At 33.4% G+C, this 22,080-nt stretch overlaps 1 protein-coding gene across 12 annotated transcripts in view; it reads left to right on the forward strand.

Moving 5' to 3' along the window:
• Nucleotides 1–20,975, forward strand: part of SPEF2 (sperm flagellar 2) — a 59,157-nt gene extending 38,182 nt beyond the window's left edge. For 8 of the 12 annotated variants that reach the window (XM_021379302.1, XM_021379303.1, XM_021379306.1 and 5 more), the window contains 11 exons: nucleotides 1,448–1,608; nucleotides 2,423–2,606; nucleotides 3,505–3,664; nucleotides 4,448–4,570; nucleotides 5,546–5,684; nucleotides 6,953–7,182; nucleotides 11,282–12,453; nucleotides 12,556–12,773; nucleotides 12,860–13,068; nucleotides 13,159–13,282; nucleotides 13,389–16,176. In XM_021379302.1, the coding sequence (XP_021234977.1) occupies nucleotides 1,448–1,608; nucleotides 2,423–2,606; nucleotides 3,505–3,664; nucleotides 4,448–4,570; nucleotides 5,546–5,684; nucleotides 6,953–7,182; nucleotides 11,282–12,453; nucleotides 12,556–12,773; nucleotides 12,860–13,068; nucleotides 13,159–13,282; nucleotides 13,389–13,764 (3,096 nt within the window). In that variant the 3' untranslated portion in view covers nucleotides 13,765–16,176. Of the gene's footprint in view, nucleotides 1–1,447; nucleotides 1,609–2,422; nucleotides 2,607–3,504; nucleotides 3,665–4,447; nucleotides 4,571–5,545; nucleotides 5,685–6,952; nucleotides 7,183–9,045; nucleotides 11,180–11,281; nucleotides 12,454–12,555; nucleotides 12,774–12,859; nucleotides 13,069–13,158; nucleotides 13,283–13,388; nucleotides 16,177–19,105; nucleotides 19,213–20,839 lie in introns of those variants that run through there. The other 4 variants (XM_021379305.1, XM_021379312.1, XM_021379313.1 and 1 more) reach the window with 4 other exon arrangements.

The following is a 22,080-nucleotide window of genomic DNA, read 5'->3' on the forward strand; positions in this document are numbered from 1 at the left end:
AAATCAGTCCTAACCACCTTTGGCTAGGCTCCATGGCTTTTAATTCTGTCTTTTTTTTCTAGGCTTATCAAACAAGGGAACATCTCTTCCATCCCAGATGTGTGTTAGAGTAATCTAAGTAAAATTTGTGATATATTCATCTGCAATAGCATGAAAATGACTAACTCTATTTTAAAAGAGCCTAAATAATGCCATAAATAAAGACTAAGGCCATTGGGTAAAAAAAAAAAAGTCAAATTTCAAATAATTGCTTGCTATCCTGTAATTAGGCTTCTTCTATGATTGTCTGTTTAAAACCTTTATCTTAAAGTATAGACATAAATAAGCAAAATGACATCACTGAATTTCAATCAGTGGCAGAAGAGCCATTTGAGAAGACAAATGTATTAAAAATATATAATGTTTTCCTTCTGCAAAAGACCCATACTTTTTTTACTTTCATAACCTGGTACACATTTCCCAAATTAAATAATTAAATGAATAATTAATACTGAAACTACAGAACTAAAAATGCAAACTACGTCTTTAAGTTATGGTTTTGTTTGAGAAATGGTCAAAAATAGACTTCCTTGGTCTTGTGGGTTTTTCTGTGGGAAGTTAAATGTATTCACCATGTGGTTCTGTTACTGTATAAACTATAGATTTGTATAAATTCTGCTTAAGAATGTCATAACTTTAGCAAGGTTAAATCAGATTACTTTCCACCACTCTCTGTGCACTGTCATAATAGAAGATATTTTCTCCTTAGGAGAAGGCTAGGAGCTGTTTTACACCACAAAGGTTTTATTCTTTGTTTTGTGAATGTGGTTTTGTGCATTTTCCCATGAATATTTAGTACTGTTTTGACAGTTAGAAGCTAACACTTGTCTGTATCAATAAATCAAAACATGACAGGTGTTAAATGTTTTTTGAATCTTACTTGATTTCTCCTGAGAGAATTCGCAGAAAAAGATCTTCTAGATACGTAGCTCTGCAAAGCCTGTTGATTTCTTTGACCAGGATAAACTGTATGGCTTTTTACATAGTTTTCTGCTTCACTTAACTCTTTATTTTATGTCATTGAGGATTTTAATTATTTTAAATGAAGAAATTTCTATAATTTGTAGGTACTGATATAATTGCTAGTATAGAAATAAATATACTTCCAAATATAATATATTTAAATATAATGTGTCAAACATTATTTATCATAAATTTTTATTCGTATTCTATCAAGATTTTTATTATCCTTAGAAATACTTATATGAAAACTAAGAATGTAAATTTTGAAGACGTTATTGGTGCGAGTAAAAAAATGCATTAAGTACACTATAAAAATTCAAACAAAGGTAGTTGTTTGTTGTTCTCCCTGTAATTCTTATTATTTGGAATTGCTTTCACCGTCATGTATTTAAAAATGTAATAGGACTTGTTTTGAAAGTTAGTCTTTCTGTCCTTTCCTATTGAGGTTGAAGTGGATCGTTTCCAAGATACAAAGAGACTTCTTCACGACTATTATAGAGCAATGGAAGGAAAAATTCCAACAGAAGACAGACTAGATTTTACTAGACTCCCACTGCTAGATATTATTGACAAAAAGCAGAAAGAAGATCAGAATGAATCAAGGAGGTAGAAATACGTTATTAATTATACAAATATCAACAATTATAATGCACTCATAGCTTTGTGGGTATATGTGGAAATAAATGTGGATATATTTCAAAGGATAGGGAAATAAGATTTTTTAAATAGTGATTATAGTTAAATGATTGATCTTGAATCATCTTATAGTTTTAATTTATCCTTAATTTTTGACTGATTTATCCTCATCATTTTCACTAGTAAATCTCTGAATTATAAAGCATTTTAAAAGCTGCCTTAGAAATCTTCCCTCTGTACTGCTGACAGCTTTCAGCACGGTTATGACGTAACTAAGTTAAGTATTATTTTAGAACATAGACAGGCTTTAAATTTGCACAGACAAACATAATTAAATGACTCAAGTAATAACAAATACAAATCAGAACAGCCTAGAAAGACTCACTGAACTGAATTCTACATTAAAGGTAAGGGATGCTGTTAAATAATTTCACGATATCAAAAATGCTGTCAATAGTAACACCTTTTTCAATACTTACAGTTCATTTAGAAAGTAATGAGGTTATGCATCTAGCTCATTTGGAATATCATCAAATCACACAGTCATTTGACATGGTTTTATCCATCTGCTATTAATCCTTAGCTTCTGTCTTTAAACTAGCCAATTTTCCTGTAATCCTTGCATTTTACCACTTTTGGTCATAAGGTAGGTTCATCCTTTTTCTGTTACTGTGCCAAATTTTGAAAGTAGCGTTTTCATTCTCCTGACATATTCTCCAATGTAGTTATAAATTACCTCTTTACGAAAGAGGAAGTGATTTATGCCTTATATTTTATTTTTCAGGATTCCTCTAGTTTCTTATAAACTGCCTTCACCGGAAACAAATATTACCAAGTCAAAAAGCAAGGGAACACTACTGAAGAGTGTTAAGGATGAGAATTCTGAAGATATGTTGGTCACTTTTGGGAAAGATGAAAATCTTATTTCTGATACATGGCAAACAGCAGTAACAGCAATATCAGATATGGTAGGGACTGTTTTATTTAAATAAATATCTATGGATAAGACAGTCAAGGCCTTCTATTCAGCATGCGTGTAGCCTAGACATGCTTTACAATGTGAATCTTAGTTTCACGTCTATTACTGAATCACAGAACAGTTTTCAACTGGTAATGATTATGCCTCAAGTTAACCTCATCTGCTATATTTCCATTGAAAATATTTGCATTTCTATAAGAAAAATGTTAGATCTGTGTATTATCAGATCTTCAGCGCCGTTGTATTTCCAATGGAACCTTTCATTCTGCAAATTTCATTTCAGTTTTAAATTTCAAATTTCTATTTCAAATTTCATTTCATTCAAAAATACTTTGAATGTTGGCTCTATATATCTGCTTTTTCCATGATAAACTTTTCCCTTATTCCTCAATATAAAGATGAGAAGAAGGACACATTTAATCATTGGATGTAACTTTTACTCAAAACTTTCACAACTTCAAAAGCTGTGGTTACATTCTCTTTTATACATAATTAAAAGTAAATTATATTGGTTTTCAAATGGTTGGTTCTAAGGTTGTTTTTTCTTTTCATTTTGATCATTTTAAAACACATAGTCTTTTTCACTCTTACGGTTTAACTGTAATGTTACTTTGCTTACATTCTTAAATTTCACATCTGATTCTTACATTTCACACTTTTTCCTTCAGTGACATTAGTGAGGTTACAAGAATTAAAACTACTGTTTTTGGGTTGAATTTTTCCTGTACAATTTTATTTTTAATAAATAATCAGAATGTAGTCAATTTAGTATTTACAATATCTCGTATGTATGTCATGGCAAGTAGTTGCAGTAAATTTAGGCTAATTAAAACAATAATTGCATAATATCAATTACATATATTTGACTGTGTGAAAATGCTGTGAAGGTTAGAGCTGAAGTACAATCAAAAGAGATGAAGGAAGAAGGAGAAAAGGAGCTAGAAGTGAAAGAAGATCTGAAGTCTTCTCAGACAATGTCAGGCAAATCTACTGAGAAGGATGCCAAAGGCACCAAAAAATCTCCCAAATCACCTACTAAAAAGAAAGGTATTTGAAATACTGACTTTGTTATAGGACTGTTTGAAATTACTGAAATGGAGATATGACATTCATATGGAAAGGGATAACCTATGATATTTAATTTTCATTTAATTTCTTCCTTGAAATGTTAAATGTGATATCAAAGTGTGAAAAGCTGATGCTGATAAAGGAATGCAGAAGCCATTGAATGAGTGTTGGGTTTCTTTAATTATATGTGATATTGTTGCTATTATCTAGGAATTAATAGTCAAAATGGAACTTAGAAAGCTGATGTGAAATCTTTCATGCATAATTTCATGCAACTTTCAAAAACAACATGATAAAATACTACTTTTAAAAGATCTGTGCATAGCTATGTAGGTTAAAACAAGATTAACTCCAGAAGGAACAGTCTCACTCAGAATAAACTTGTTTATGTGCAAGTTGTTATAAAGTGGTAGATTTTAAGGTCAACGGATCTATTTTGACTCACAGCAGAGGCATAAGTATTCAGTAATGATATTCCATTCATAAATACATTTTAGAGTGTTGTTTAGCCATTTTTAAAACAAATGAATATGTTGGAGTAGTTTTGTGCAGTCTTAGCATCTTGCAAATGTAGATCAGATTTGAAGAAATCTAGCTGTTACATTAACATAGGACATCTGAGTCTTGTATTTGTATGCTCATAAAGGATCATATCAAGTAAGATGGAAAGTAACATTTCAAAAATGTCCTGTGAATGCATGTGTGCAGACACAAATCTGCCATCAAAGTCCAAAGATTTTGAGGGAGACTATCTTTCTGCAGGACCTCTTTCTACTGCGTCTGTGGCTGAAGACAGTCCAGTTCCTTTAACCTCTGAAGAATTAAAAAAACAAAAATTGACACTTAAAATACAGCAAGAATACTTTGCTGCCCTGAAACATGAGGGTATGTTTCTATTTTGTGGTGATCATTCTTCCTAATTTAGGTATTGTGATAGTCAAGTTTCTGCAGTATAGAAGGTTAAATACTGATTAAAACAAAGTTGAACACTGAATTTTCTTATTTTCAAGATTGATAATAATACATAGCTTCTGGTACTCTTCTCTTATTCTTCTTTTCTAAGGGTCTTAATGTCTTTCAGTGCCTGTTTTGTGTCTCTGTCAATACATTACCTTAGCTGTCTTTTCATCCACTTGATATCCTTTTCTCCTTGGACATTGTACCAATATCTTTTCCTTTCTACTTGTTTTCTATATTATTGTCTCAGTGAGAGACTCTCAGTTCTTCCCATTCTGAATTTAGAAATTCTCAGTGTTTTTAGAATTTTAATCTGAATGCTTAGCATAATTTTGGTAGAGATTATTTTCTTAGTGCTCATTAACCAAACTCTTTTCTAATGCAACCTGAGATTTAAAGTAGTCATGTGTAGGAAGCTTCAAGAAACAAACAAACAGCCAAACAATGAGCTTGATTTTAAACAGCTGGAAGTTAGGGGAAAGAAGAAGAAAGAAGAAAAGAAAATATTTTTATCATGATTAACATATAATGACTTAGAAATGTTCTCTTTAAAATTTATCTGTAACATGATACGCACACATCGTTAAGCTTCTAGATCTGATTGCTATGTAGCATTTGTTTAGTTTGATGTCATGTATGCTTAAACATCCCCTGAAGCTCTGCATTAGTTTTCTCAGGATATTTTTTACCTTGTGAATTCTAATGCGTATTGAATACACACTTTTGTAAAACACATGGTGCAATTAGGATGATTCTGAAAAGTTAGTCATTCAAAATTCTGAGAACCTAAAAAAATATTTTGCTGCCTGTATACAGATTATTATGTTAAACTTCAGATGCTTAAAACTGTTTTCTTCAAAATGTTATAAATAATAACTGCTTATAATAATAATATTTTAACAGAGAAAGCCACAAAAACTCGACTAAAACTTATAAAAGAAAAAGCTTTAGCATTTGTTGAAGAGATGACAATGAAAGCAGTAGAAGCTTATAAAGATATGGAAAACTGGCTTGGAGCAAGGTTCCTAGCAGAAATGTCCAGGTAATATATATCCAATTTTGAACAGGAATATATTTTTAAAATAAAGGGCTAGAAAAGATGTTTATGTAGAAACAAATAATAAGCAAAATATATGTAGAAGGTAATAATTTCATTTCATGAGCTAGAATTTAATTTTAACTGAAGTAGCTGAATACTAACGATGTGTTTCTTGGATGATTAGCAGGTTCTGCTGACAATACTAGAGGTATTACACCAGTTCTTCTGTTTTTCCAGACTAGAGATTTAGAAGATTTATGAGCATCACAAGACACCTGACATTCTGTTGGTTTTTTTTTAGCAGTATCACCATTTCAGTGGCTTCTGTCACTTTTGGGTTGTGGGTTGGTTTTTTTGCGTTTTTTTTTCCTGTACTTTACACATGCTGGAAAGCTCTACCTGCTATTATAACCACCATGTTATAATAATGTTATCGAAAATATTTCAAGGTTGATTGAAAAAAAAAAATCATAACCTTGGCTATTTTTCTGTCCTAGTAATTACAATATGTTTGGGGCCACTACATGACCCTTAGGCCATCTGGCACAGAATGGGGTATGTCCACAACATTAAAGTATTTTATCCTCCAGAAGAAAGGTATCAATTTGCCTTTTGGAAAATGTTTTTGGTGTTTTTGGCTTATACTAACTTTTGAACCATGCCTGGGACAGTGCTAGATGATACACTACACAGCAGGCCCAAGACAAGAAACAGGAATGTAGGATGTGAAAGCTCCAACAAGCAGTAACTCAAAGAGGCTGAGCTCTATGTCCTAGCTTGTTCCGTTGGCTCTCCCAACAACAACAGTAGCACCCAAAGACATACACAAAGACAACACCTGTTACATGGTATGAGTCATGCCATTACGTTTTAAACAGGAGTCCATAAGCCCCTCCAGAATGCTATTCTGGAAGGTACTCTATCTAGGATTTATTTATTGGCAAAGCAGAGGGCAAGGCATTGAGATATTCTAAAGGATGATTACAAATGGAACATGTATACTCTCTCTCTATGAAATTTAATAATAAAAAGTTTCATCCTTTCATAGTTTTCCATCAGGTCCCTTCTATGGATAACATCTGCCTAAATTTCTTATCAGTCTTAAAATTTCTTGCTGCCAGAGGAAGAATACACTTAATAACAATTTTGATGAGTACTGATTCACAAAGGATTTGTAATTCTTGCTTCAGAGCATAAACACATTAAAAATTGCATGTTATTAATATTCTTTATGAAAAAAAAAATTGTTTTCTGCATTTATATTTTTGCAGTGTTGAAAAGCTGGTTGAAGTAGGACGGCACCATATTGAATGTTCTAGCAAAATCCAGTATGAAATGACTTTAGAGGAAACAGATTTCTTCATCAGCAGTGATGTAAAATTGATTCCTGATACTGTTCCTCCACCACAAGTTCCAGTAATAGAGACTTGTGAAAGTAGTACCCTAACTATTTCACAACTTAACACATTTCATAAGCATTTACTACAAATGGCACCTAAAGGTAAGTTAAAAATTTCTTTTTAACTCCTGAAAAGCTGCTAGTTATGTAACTAAAATTTAAAGTAACTGCCAGGAGGCATACTACAATTAGTGATTGAGCTAAGTTTAAAAGAAAAGCCACAGTGTAGAATATTAAAATGAGACATACCAGACCACTTGAAATCTTTTAGTGTCTTTGTGATGGGCTTTTTATATTTTCAAGACTGTGTTCTTAATATTCTCCTAACAAGTATCTCTGTATACAATATGTTTTTCTAAGAGTGTTATGTATCATATCTTGTAAATACCAGTATTTAACTCATTTACTGATTCAGAGCTCAGTGAGTAACTGAGCATTATTATTTTAAAACATATTGTTGAAGAAGCCAATATTTTTATGAAACTGTTACATAGGGTCTATCCTATCTGTTAAGTATTATATTCTTCAAGTCAGTTTGTGTCAGTTGTCTGGGGGGATTTGCAAGTATTAACCCATATGTATTTTTTCCTTTGCAAGTGTATTTATTGTTTGCCTATTCTTTAGTTACGGGAACTTTAGGCCATTTAAAAATACTTTCTATCAAAAATTAATGCTACTGTATAAATATTACAAAATAATAATAATTAAGTAAGGCAGTTTTAAACTGAGATGGCAAGTAGTTAGGCACATATACAGAAGGTTTCATTACTACCAGTGTTCCTTATTATAATTATAACTTTAGTACAAGACTGTGAAACAGAATACATAAACCTGTACTTACAGTTTTGGATCCAGCTCTTCCAATGTAACAAGACCACAGAGGCACAAAGAGGTTGAATTTAATCCTTCATTTCACGTATATTATAGAGAAATTCCGCAACATGGAACAAATGCACAAATGAACAAATTTTAAGCAGAAAAGTGTTTAGAGTTTTCCTTTAGAGGAACAGTTATCATTCTGTTCATAGTACAGAGTGTGTGTATAAGCATTTCAAAATCCTCTGCAAAGGTTAAAGTAGCAAGCAATGCTGTATATGTAATGCCATGTGAAACTAAAAATTTGTATACTTGCAATCATTAGATAGTGTCATAGAGGTAAAACACACTGTACAAGATGCTAATTTGGACTGGTCATTCTCCTTAGGAGAGTTTTTCTGTTTTCATGTAATTTATTCATTAATTAAAATATTTAACCTAATTTTTTTCTAATACAATCTATAAGATTCTTAATGTTTTCAAGAAGAGAACAAGTGTTTTTGTTGTGTGTTTGTAATATCTAGCAAAAATACAAATGAAATATTTCTACAAAATAGTCTATTTCATTTTATATACACTAAAACAATGCAACAAAAGAAACTTTTTCTTGTAAATTAGTTTGGAAGGTAAGACTTAGTTTTTTTGAGATTAAGTTTATAATAAGTTCCATAAATATAGAAGCTCAGATAATGATTTTATTGCTAGTAGACTATATCATTCATACCAAGAATTCCAGATTTCTTAAGACAAACGGACCTCTTCAGTACCAAGACACCTCATGAAGAGTTAAATCATTCCTCCCTTAGAAAATCAGGAAAAATTCTTTCCATCCTTTTTTCTCCGCTTGTTTAATACAATGCCCAACAGAAAATATATTCTTCTTTAGTCATTAGTCTGTTATCAAGCAACAGAAGGAAATACAACAAAGCATCCAGCACACTGGCAGTGAAGCTGAATAAAAAGGAGAGATTATTAGGTTAGGAGAACTAAACATGCAACCAGTTTCCTCATGGGATATTTGGTAAATGTCAAAAGGATATCTTTTCAAATATGGATAACAAATTGTTAAATTAAAAAAAAAAATGGGATTATCAATGTAATTTAAAATTATTAGGTATTAACTAAGGAAATCTTATAAAAATTATAAAGAGTTTTGTGTTCCCTAGGAATTTAAAGTATTTAAGAACTGCTGATACATCATAGACAACTTTGTTCTATCCTGCATACTTGGTTCTCCATGGAGGCATATTACTCACCATTCTAAGCACCGACGGACAAAAAATGTGACCTCTGCTGGACCTTCCTACCTACTGATATGGTTTTTCATTTGATAAGGAAATATTTAAACATTTTCTTCTATTATTATGACTGGTTTTGCCACAATTCAGGGTGACTCAGTAATATTTGTTAATGTCACTAACTCCTTTGACTCCTTTCATTAGCTGTGTTTTAATATATTGCCTTAGGAATGTGCTCCTGTGGCTGGTCTGAAATGGAGCTGCTAACACCGTTTTTTTTCTTTCTTCTACAGTCTCTTTGCATGTGTTCTGTTCTTATGAACAAAATTAAACTAACCATTAGATATCATCTCCTTTGATTCTCTTTAGCACTATATTCTTCCTGTGACCACATCTACTGTCAATGCAATTAGCATGCATCTGAAATTTCTGAAGATTATTCTAAGCATGCTTAACAGAATCCAATTTTGGTAATGTTTTGCATTACCAGATAGATCAAAATAGGTTCTATCCCAGACTTTTTTCTTCAATTTATAACTGAATTGCTCAAATGAATTTAAAGCGCGTGTTTTTCACAGCAGTCATCTTTGTGAGCAATTCCATTCTGAATTATAGAACGGATTATTTGTCTGTAATAATCTTCAGTCAAACTTCAATAACTTTTATGTCCAATATCCAAAAAATTGCTTAAAATGTCTTTTTAAAATCTGAAATGGTCTGCTAAGATGTGAATAGTAATTTTTATTAATCTGATTCCAGATTTGTCGATCATAGAAGATAGTCAATGACCAAACTGTACAATTTTTTTTTTTCTAATTGTAAACATCTCAGTTTAGGTTTACTGTGTTGCTAAATTTGGGACAGACAAGCATATCATATGTATTTAGTTCTATTATTTTGTTGCCTTTCAAAGAACTGCTCATAACAGAGATGTATCTGAACAGCATGTTCCTAATATATATATATTTAATATTATTACACTTCAGGATGCTTGTTATATCATGGGAACAAACAGCTCTCAAAAATTCTATAACACATACATGAAAATTTGCCCATTGAAAAATAAAAAAAAAAAAGAGAGACAAGGAGTCTTTTTTATAAGACTTTTGAAAGCACCAACATTGACTTTTCATTCTATGATTGTCTTAATGTAAGTGTTATTTGCCTCTTTGTTATTTGTTATTAAATGTTATTAGTACCTTTTGAGGCACAAATCATAGCAAGGAGGATGGAAGGTTGTTATTAGGTCACTTCCTCCATGCTTTACTTTTGCTATTTCCCAATAAATAGATTTCAAATTTTATTGCTTCAATTATGCTTGGAATTAGTCAAAGTTATGTAACTGCCTTCTTTTCAAAGTCATGATGTTACTGCAGCTACATATTAAAAGAATTATTAAATTACCTGGCAAAAGTAGGAGAATCATGAGCTCCAGACAGAAAATTTTCAAAAATGTCAGCTTATGGCATTTGCTACTACAAAATGTGAGAATGACCATCTTAATAACAATTTGGAAGAGCAATATTGAGAATAACCTCAATGCTTTGAGTTTGTCTCAATTTTCAAAACAAAATGTGAAACTTACGCAGTTCCTCTTTCTCAAATCAGTAATAAAATTGTACTGCTGGTAAATATACTTTAAGAACATCAGATCACTTAAATATGCTGTAGACCATCTTATTCATTCTGTGACAGATATTTGATAATGTATTTTTGCAATTGCTCCAAGTAAATTTTTCTTTTAGTATAAGTCATAATGGGTATCGTTACCAGGTTTGTTACCTCAGTTTTATCTTCTGGAGACATTTTTCCTGAAAGACAATTCTGAATTCCATTCCCTGACTGTTTTTCTCTATTTCAGAAATGGTTTTGATGCTGTTGCATTTTACTCATTGCAAATTCTGGCAGACCTCTGGTAATAAAAAAAAAAAATCTGTCATCAAAACTGACTATTTCTTAGAAAGGTCTTGGGAGCTGCCCAAGTGATGTCAGAGATCTCATTTTCACTTGTTTCTGTTTATGGCCTTTTAAGTCACAGTCTATTTCCAAATTACCAAAATAAATACGGAAGAAAAATGAAAAGTACAATCAATCATTTATTAAATAAAAACTGTTTTATATGTAGTTGTTTTTTTTCTAAATTATAGCGATAAGAGCACTGAAGCAATTTAAAGGCAGGAGTAATTCTTCTAGCAAGAGAGAAGTTGGTAACAGAGGGAAGGAAAAGAAAGACTTGGAACATCCAAGAATAAAGAAGAATCGCCAGTTTCCAAAAATATGGCTAACAAAGTACTCCTGGTTAAAATATGATGATGAAAGGGGAATAATGTTCTGTGCGTTGTGTCGCAAGCATAATGTGGACTTGGGGGAAAACATTCATAATTTTTGTTCTGGCACTGATGACTTCAAACTGGAATTTATAAATACACACCAGAACAGTGAAGCTCATGCCTGGGCTACCTGCATGGAAACTGCCAGTACTGTTTCACCAAATACAGTTTCTGCTGAGCAGATGTTGAAGAGTATGAACTCCATAACAATAGGAAGAGTAGAAAGTATTTTTAGAACATGCTGTGCAATTGCTAGATCTGATCAGCCCTTTGCAGACCTGGACTCAATGTGTAAACTAGATGATGTGAAAGGAATGGACATTGGTTCTGTATTCAGAAATGAAAAGTCAGCAAGAACATTTATACATGTTATTGCTGAAGAAGAAAGAAAAGCTCTAAAAGAGAAACTGAAGAATTGTAAATTCTTTTCTCTTATTAGTGATGAAGTCACAGATAGTGTATTCAAATCAGCTGCAGTTGTGTATGTGCGCTTTGCAAATGAAGGAAGAGTTCATTGCCAGATTGTTGGGGTTCAACCTGTTCAAAAAAATGATGCTTCAAGTATAACAAATGCAATTGAGAAAACATTACAAATAAACCAAGGCTGGTCAAGAAAATTAGTTGGATTTGGAAGTGATGGGACAGGTGTCGTGATTGGTCAAAATGATGAGGTGGCTAATCTTGTGAGGGAAATTCAACCTTGTGTACAACCTGTGCATTGTTTTGCTCAACGCCTAAGGCTGGCTTACAAAAGAGCACTCGAAAACATTCAGCTATACAGTAGCTTAACAAATGGCTTGAGAACTATGTATTACTTCTATCATAACTCACCTCTAAATAAGAATAATCTCAAAGCTATATATGAAGCCATCAAGTTACATCCAGCTATTCCATCTCGCATTGGAGGCTCTCGGTGGCTTCCTCGCCTACAGACAGCTCTACAGATTCTCCTCAAAGGTTATCCTGCATTTGTTCTACATCTGAATAAGGTAACTGATTTAAAAATTGGATGTCAGTTTCAGAAAAATTAATTGCTATGGTTAACTTTGGTCCACCTACCTGACACATTCTATTTCTATATTGATTTCCAGACTGAAAGAGATTCAAGGACCTCAAATAGGCAGAAGGTCAAAGGCCTATTATATCTCCTTCTGAAAATGGACATAGTTAAGTTTTCCCATTTCTTGTTGGATGTCATCAATGTCCTCAACATTCTGTCACGTGTTACTCTGGATCACAGTTCCTCCATTGCAGATATATTTGCAACGATGCAGTCAACAGTGGAAACACTCCAAATGTATCAAACAAGGTCTGACATTTCTAACAATGGAATCACAATCTCTTACAATATAGCAAAAGAGTATTATATGTTGTTTTGTACTCTGTATCTTTCAGAGCTGGTCCAAAGGAACGCCTAATGGAGACCATTCAGCATTTTCATGGTCACAAACTTGTTGGAAATGGAAATATTTCAGCAGTACGAATGAAAGTACTAAGTAATTTGGTAAAGAGGCTAAGTGATTGTTTCTGTGATGCTAATCAAGACGTCTTGAAAGCAACTGTTATTGGAAGTTTTAAACTATGGCCTGACAAAATGAAACAAGGTATAGAACTGTGATAACGGCTTGCTGAAGAAGCACACGTTCTAATTTTTTTTAAACAATGGATATATTTTTGTTTTCCCTCTGTTATAGAATTTGGTGAAAAGGAGGTATCGGTCTTGAGTAAACATTATGAAGTCATACTAGAAGCTGCTAGTGTGAAAATCAGTGAAATTGAAACTGAATGGAGCATGTTGAAATTAGAGCTATATAACAGGTAATAAGGGTCCTGCAGTTGTGCCTGTTTATTGACTTACTTAAAAGGACTGTGGAAATACATCTAGCAAGAGGTATCATTATATAATTTTTACTGTGTTTTATAGATTTCAGAACATCCAGACCTTGAGATGGGATTCAGTGAATGCATATTATTCAAAGAAGTATCCCAACATCCTGGCATTAGTAGATCTGATCCTAACTCTGCCAGCAAGTTCAGCTGAAACAGAGCGAGGCTTCAGTCAAATGAAATTCATCATGTCGCATCTGCACTCTAAACTAATGTCTGAAAGTATGACAACAGATCTTATGACAATCCAGATGAATTTTCCAGATACCAGGTTTGACCCCCAAGAAGATATTCATTTGTGGAATACTACTTGGCAGAGAAATAGCAGACTACAGGCAGATGATATGATGATAAATGAAAGAACAGATTGCTCCTCTGAGTTTGATTTGGAGAGTCAGTGTGGAAGTGATTAGATGAGAATTATTAGTTTTTTCTTCAAAATCATTCTTGTAACATATATGGACACTTTACCGACATATCTTACAAGATTAATGAGTGTGAAATCTTTTCCATGATGTATAACAATTTTTAAAAATAGTTTTTCTCTCTATGCACTGTTGAATCACCAGTCGCTGTTTATACTTACCCTTCTTTGCTAGATTTCTTACAAATCTGAAGGTAATGAACAAAAAATATGGAGTACATTGTGACCATGTCTACACAGAACAGAGGGATGAGTCATAGCTACCAGATTGTTGCATTTAATCCGAGCCACTGATACATTATACCCACTTAATGTAACTGTTATCTGTAATAGTTCAAGAAGCTTTATTCATTCTGAAAACCATGATTTTCTTTTATAAATGTGTGGGAAAGCAGTGCATTATTGCTGTCAAATGATTGCTTGGTATCCTTAGCCTCTGAGTTAAGGGTAACACCTTCTCTCCGTATCTGTATGTACTACTACTTTTAAATCTCTTATGGGTAAATTTTAACATGACATTTCAAGATTCTCGTCAGACTTGTCCTTCAGAAGACCTTCCTACATAGTAGGAAGTCCTATAGTAAAAGACTTCCCACATGATCTTTAGTCCATTGCTGATAATTATTTGCATAAATCAGACATCCCATAACACATACTCTTGCAACCAGGATATGACTACTATACTTCAAAGCTTAAACCATTTCTTATTCATGTAAAAATGTTTTGGTGAGGACTGCAGTAAGAATGCTCTGTCTTTCTAACATTTGAGTTGTGGATGAGAGATGTTCAGAGAATTTTCTGATGTTGTAATTTGCTACTATCTTCATGTTGTAAATGAAACTTTCTGCTTGCTAAGTTCCAGACATGGAAAAGCATCCCAACAGAATATGTTTAAAGAAAATTAGAAAGAAAGTGTTAAAGGCTTTTCTTAGTTCTCCCAACGCTAATGAAGATGAACTAAAAATAACTTGGGATAAACAAATTTGAGGTCATTCACCTTTAAGTTAATCTTTTTCTATGCTGAGATTAACACTCCACTTTCAGTGTAGGAAGTCTACTAATTGCAGGTGTGCTACTTAAATATAACCTTTCTATCTTCCATATATATTCATGCTGCTTCTAGGTCTAAGTAGTTGTGTATGTCAGAAACAGAGTATGTTTGAATGCATAACTCATTACGATGTATTAGTCCACACAAGTAGAATTAACTTACAGGGATAGTTACAGAACAAAAGGTCAGTACTTGTATTATATGGTAGATTAGATAAAAAATCATTGAAATATGTTCACTTGTGATTTCTCAGATAACAAAAATGTTCCTTTATATTTTATCTAATAAACAACAGGATATATATTATAGGGAGTGCCTTATTAGATGTATTGCATAGCTGTTTCCAAGGATTTTCTCTGAAGTTTCGTAATGTCAGATTTTTCCCTTTGAAGTTTCAAACGGGAACGTTCTAGCTATGATGAAATTGGAAAATGTTTGGAAATGTGTACCTAGAACATCGAAGAGCAGAAGATGAAATCTGAAGTAACTGATAAAAGTATATTTTGAATCTGTAATACTGATGACACCTCTGCGATGCATGAGGACAACATCACAATTTTTAGTGTTAGTTTTGAAGATAATGAGTACACTGCCCTTGCCAGAGAAATCTTAGTATCATAAAAAGTAGTTGGAAAGGGATGTTGAAAGACTTGTGGTGAAATAGGACCAAGACAGACAATCTGTAATCAATATTTACCTCTCTTTCTTTCTTGATAGGTTTTTTGAAATAATCCACTCTTTTCTTTTATAGCTATCTGACATATTTTTGCTGAAAAGAAAAATGGTCTGGTATCATCCTTCCTAATTTTAGCTATGGAGAAGAGTTTATTACTATGTTCTTTATAATACTTTGTTTTAATTTAAAAACTACTGTTATTTTCTCATGGTCTTTCTTTTCTAGATGAAAATAGCAGAAGACTTTTAATATTATCTCTTAGGTCATTTTTCTAACTCTGTGAAGATTCTCGCTTAATTTCCATATGTCCTTCAAGATCTTCAGCTTCCAAGATTTTCTGTCAACAAAACATTAAGACTGCAAAAATTATTTCAAATTTCTTCTCATATACTTTTTGGTGATATCGTAATCAACTAAAATCCCTAAAGCCTTTCAACAGGAATGTTACTTTGACAGCATGATTCCCAGTGTGACATTTATGCAGTGTGTTATTTCAGTGCAGTGTAGCACTTAACATTTATTCTAATTAGGTAGTGTTCTTTTCATCCTAGGCTATCCCTCCAATTTGTAAAGTTCATTTTGAATTCTAATCCTGTACTCCAAAGTACTTGAAGTCCTTTCAAGATTGGTTTTATCTGCACTATAATAAACATTGTAATTTTTGCAGTCTGTTACCTCAGAGCACTTTGATTTGTTTCCGGTTATATTTAATTACTGATCTTGTCAAATCTATTCAGTTTTTCTAAAAGTTCAGAAATAATCTAAAATCAGGAATGGTGTGGTAAGCAGGACTAGGGAAGTCATCCTGCCCCTGTACTCAGCACGGGTGAGGCCCCACCTCAAGTACTGTGTTCAGTTTTGGGCACCTCAGTACAGAAAGGACACTGAGGTGCTGGAGCAGGTCCAAAGGAGGGCAACAAGGCTTGTGAAGGGCTTGGAGAATATGCCCTATCCTCATAAGTGACTGAAGGAACTAGGGCTGTTTAGTCTGGGGAAGAGGAAGCTGAGGGGAGACCTTATTGCTCTCTTCAAATACCTGAAAGGTGATTGCAGCGAGAATGAGGCTGGTCTCTTCTCACTGGTGACAGGTGACAGGACAAGGGGAAATGGGCTCAAGTTGCGCCAGGGGAGGTTTAGGTTGGATCTCAGGAAAAACTTCTTTACAGAAAGAGTTGTTAAGCACTGGAATAGGTTCCCCGGGGAGGTGGTTGAGTCACCATCTCTGAATGTGTTTAAAAACCGTTTGGATGTGGTGCTCAGGGACATGATTTAGCGGTGGGTTGTTAGAGTTAGGGTAGTATGGTTAGGTTGTAGTTGGACTTGATGATCTTGAAGGTCTTTTCCAATCTGAGCAATTCTATGATTCTACGATTCTAACTTTATGAATACTAATTTCTCTTCCATAATGCTTGCTGTCCTTTCTTATTAAGAATATCTACATATAGAATACTTTTTTTTCTATTTAGTCACTTATGTCATTCAACAAACAACTGTTGTTCTTTCCTTTTGGAATTAGTGAAAAGATACTGTAATGAGCATACATGTTTTGAGTCCATTATTGTTAAATGGACAAAGAAGATTCTAGGAATTGTTTTCTCATTCTACCCTGAGGACGTTATTTCCTCCTACCACTTGCAGAGCCCATCTGGGGACATCAGTCTTTTTTTCTCAGCACCATGTGTGTTGCTGCCCACTAACATCTCACCATGGCTGTAGAGCAGCTCTGTGGCATTAGCAGCCCATGACGAAAACTGACTAATCGTTCTCTGTCTTGTAATATAATCTGATATTTAAAAACATGCTGTATAATATAAAAATAAATGCATTAAATCTAGACTAAATATTGAAGAATGCTTATGAGGGATTTCCTCTCTCAGCATGGACCTTTCTTGTTCTCCCCAAGTATGTCATGATGAGGAATTACCTTACATTATATTTGAAATTTTTGAACTATTATACAAATTTAAAGACACTTTAGAATTTTCCCACATCAGGAGATTTCATAAGGAGGTAATTTAAGAAATTATCATACAGCACATCAGCAATTCGGTAATTAGCAGACAGAAAGTAACTCCTATTTACCACAGAAAAAGAAAAATGAGCAGATGCTACAGATTACCTAAGGGTGCTTAAGTATCTCACTGATTTGCCACAAGCTTACACCAACTAAGACATTGTCTTAATTCATTAATTTTCTTGTCCCAGAAGTATTTCTTAAATATGTTTCTGAAAAAGTATGGTTACCTAGAGTAGAGCTGTCTGCTAATTAATATCCTTCAGAATCTCCAAATAATTATAATTCTGTGAGATAGGCTTTGTTGTGCCTTGTGAAAATGATCCAATTCTTGTGGCTAGAAGTTCTCATCAAGTGTCATGCTCTGCTCTGAAGGGGAAGGAAGGGGTGAGCAGATTCACAAATGCCCCTGGTTAGATTAAGGTAAAACAAAACACAGCGGTCCACACGGAATCATCAGTTTTAATGAGAATCTATATACTACAGCTATCTGAGAAATATTGGCTCACAATTATCCCAAAAATATTGGCACTGTAACATTTAGAATCTATCTTAAATAGTGTGGCTGCACTATACAACCTTCAGGAATTGAATTATGCCTTGATTATTGAATTATTGCCTCTTACTGCAGAGAGCTTACAGTGAATCCTCTCTGAGCAAGGAAGTCAATTTCTGAATGGACAGACATGTATTACGCTGTTGTATCTTTTGTATTTTGTCATGCACAGTTTTGTACTTTAATGATGTACATGAAGTTAAAAGATTCTGTTTTCTTATAAGCCCATCTTATTTTACAAAGCAAGTTGGTTTTGTCATCAATGTGTATGTCATATATACATGAGTTTATCTTGTGATTTCTTTAAAATAAAATGCACAGCGCTATTTATCTACCTCCCACAAGCACATTCTTTGAAACTTTTTTCAGCGATTAATTTTCACTTCAAATTCTAGCAACGTTCTGTGTTTACCATCTTATTCTCTAGCCTATGCTTGCTTTCAAGAGTAGAGGTAGATTTACAAATAATTAAAATAGAGCACAGTGAAAGAAAATGTTGGTCGGTATTCAATGCATAGAACATGTGTGTGATTGGCAATTGTATTCACAAATTTTTAACTGACAGTGTAGACTGGGAAGATGGATTAGAGTCCACAAAGGAGATCAAGACAAGTATCAAATTAAGTGCAGTTTGTGGAATATTTGACATTTTGCTATTAAGCAGGCCCTGCATAGAATTGCATAGGTTGGAGTGGACCTTAAAGACCATCCAGTTGAACCCCCTGCAGTGGGCTCATTGCCACCCACCAGATCAGGCTGCCCAGGATTCTATCCAACCCAGCCTTGAGTGCCTCCTGGTGCAGGGTATCCACAGCCTCTCCAGGCAACCCAGTCCAGTGCCTCACCAATGATTTATTTTGAATGTGAAAGTAGCATGTTTGGTTTCAAATACATTAACATTATGAATATTAAAGAATGGCAGAACAAATAAGTTTCCCGTATGGCCATTAAAAGAAAAAATAGATCCCTTTAGCAAAAGGACACTTTTTAAAATTGCAAAAAATAGTTTTTATATTCACTTTTATTTTACTAGGTTTTATACAAAAGGAAGTATTTATTGACATATTTATGGATCTGATTAATTCAAGTCATGGAACAAATTACCTTCCTGATGCATGGATGAACCTAACACTTGCAGATGTAAGTTAACACCTACTTTCATTTCAACAGAAGTACTGATGTAGGAAATGCAGCATTACCCTTCCTCTTACGAAGTCAATTATGCATTATTATCAGTTTTTCCTGAAAAATCTTATGTTTCTCTAGAGAAAGATTCTAGAAGACACTGTGCCAGTACTAAATGCCAATATTAATCCAAGCTATATTTATTTAAAATTTTCAAATCACATCACTTCCTTAGAAGCCATGAAAATTCACTTACAGGTATTAAAGTAAGACTGTTTACGTTCTTTGTTCCAAGACAGGAGAATAAACTCTGGAGATGCATGACCTTAAACTTACTTATCCAAGATTTTCAGATTTAGAAATATGAAAAATTGTAATTTAGTCTTTCCTAACCTTTCATCACAGAACACATTGGTTAATTTTACTTTGAGATGTTGCTGGTACGCATATGGGATTAAAAACTAGCATATGCTAGTTTTAGTATATTTTGATAATTATTTGTGAGACGAAGTCACAATTCATATTAAGACCTTAAATGGACTTTAGATGGGGGAAACAGCTTTATTCAGATATTCTTCACACAGATGAATTGCACAAGTAAACCATTTTAAAATTGCCGAGTGACTGAATTTTGTGAAAACTAGTCACAGCTGTCCTGAGTATGTAAAAAAATCTAATCTTAAAACAGGAAATTAATTATAAGGGGAAAATATGAGTCAAAACATTCAGTTTTTTAATAGAGCACGTGCAGTGTATCTTGATATTCCTTATTTCTTAGTAACTTCTAGTGCTTATAAGCATTATTTTTGTTTTAATAACAAGATATATCTTAAAAGAGTTTCCTTAATAACATGGCTTTAAAAGGAGACTTGTACATGGATAGTGAAAGCAATAATTTCTATGCTAAAGGAAACAAATGAAACATAGACTACTGTATGTGTTTATTCTGCACAAGCTGTTCTGAACTGAACTCACCATTTCATCTTCTCAGTGGGTGACAGTAGAATTTCAAATAAGGTTTCAAATTATAGAAAGCAGTGCTATACCTGCCAATATTAGGCAGATGGCATCTACACAATAAAATTGACTCACTCTGCATTGCCTTCTTTTGGAACTGCAGTCTGGGGCAAACCAGACATTTGATAAAGAAATCTTTATATGGAGCAGAATATTGTATAGAGGTGCACAGTAGGTTCACACTACACCAATAGTGCAGAAATGAACTGTGCTAGATTTGTTACCTCCACGTCTCACTGTATAGAGGGGAAGAGGTGGCAGTGGTCACTATATGTTTGAGGGAAGCAGTGTTCCAAGGGTTTGGGGTGAACGTCACATGCTTCTCTCATGAAGACATGGTGCACAAGCACTTGAAGGCAGTGGGGGAACATCAGTGTTTTTACTAAATAAAGGCTCTTATTTACTAAGTAGAATTATGGTTGTGCTTGCATTGGAGATACTGTAAAGTCACTATGAGCTGTAATTTTCGTGAGTTTATTAGTGTAGCTGCACTATGCGAACAAAGATGAAGTAGAAAGAACTCCCAATCCTCTATAGATCTTTGAAATCTTGCTGCAGAACCTCACATGTTTAATGTACGTTTATGCATGCATATTTGACAATATTTATTATTTTATTTTTATAGTTACAAAATCTGACAGCTGCATTCGCAGTGAACACAGAACTGATTGACTGGCGCAGATTCATGTTATCAGCAGCACAGCCTTGGCCAGTGCCACCTGTGACACAACTTCTCAAAACCCTCCATGGCTTCATGTCAGTTGATGTAGCTGGATCAGGCTTTGTTACACTGGAATACTATACGCAGGTTATAACTCATTTCTCAGTAATATTCTATTGTTAATCCCTTTGAATGGAATAATATATTGTAAGGTTTATTCACACTCAAACATGCAGCCTGATTTTTATATATGCTATTTGAGGATGATTTCTAGTGAAAATATTCTTCAGGAAACTGAGGGCCTGACTTATCTGTCTTATCCGTATATGGTAGTTACACTAATCAGAATAATTAAGTTTTCTTTTTACTTCCATTTCCTATTTGAGCCATAAATTAATTTCAACTGAAAAGAATTCCTGTCCTAAAGAAATTATTCGATGAGCATTCTAACTATTATGAACTGTCACTACTATTACATGACGCAATTTAAGTCCCAAAGGATAAAAAAAATTGCCCAAAATGGAAACAAGAATCTTCATTTGGTCTCACTAGCTCTACTTTGATTAAATATTTTGAGAATTTTTCCAGTAGTGAATTTTTGCAACTGAAGATTGTTTTTCACACCTTGAACGCATAGGAAATTAAAACATTCTTTGACTTATTTTTTCCTTTAAAAAAAGCTTCTATTTAAATCTGCTAGCTTAGCAAAGTTTCTCAGGAAGCAAGTTTCACAAAAGAGTATTACAAATACATTTTTTTTTCTTTTAACAACATTGACTTACTTTCGCTTATCAAATTTTCACTTACTTTGGATTTTTAATATTACTTAGGATGTCTGCTAGTTTACTCTTATAAGTAAACTCTTATAAGTGCTAGCCAATTTATATGTACATGTTCACATGTATGTGTATGCACGTATACCCAAAAGTTCTCCAGTTCTGTCAGTTCATAATCAAATACTGATACTAAAATTATTTTCAAAATGTTTTAAACAAGTTTCAGAGAATCTTTTTTGAAGTTGGTTTTCAAACTGTGTAGTTCTAGTTTTCTTTCAAAATTAAATGCTACATTATTTCAGAACCCTATCTGCTTCAGAACTTCTTTGATTAAATGAGAACTTCCAGCAGACCTGCATCTCACCCCAGACTGGCAAAAAAAAAAACCAAATTCTGCAACGCCATAAAAGTCACAAAATGTGCAGGTGT

The sequence above is a fragment of the Numida meleagris genome, chromosome Z (genome assembly GCF_002078875.1).
Source record: "Numida meleagris isolate 19003 breed g44 Domestic line chromosome Z, NumMel1.0, whole genome shotgun sequence".
Classification (NCBI taxonomy): domain Eukaryota; kingdom Metazoa; phylum Chordata; class Aves; order Galliformes; family Numididae; genus Numida; species Numida meleagris.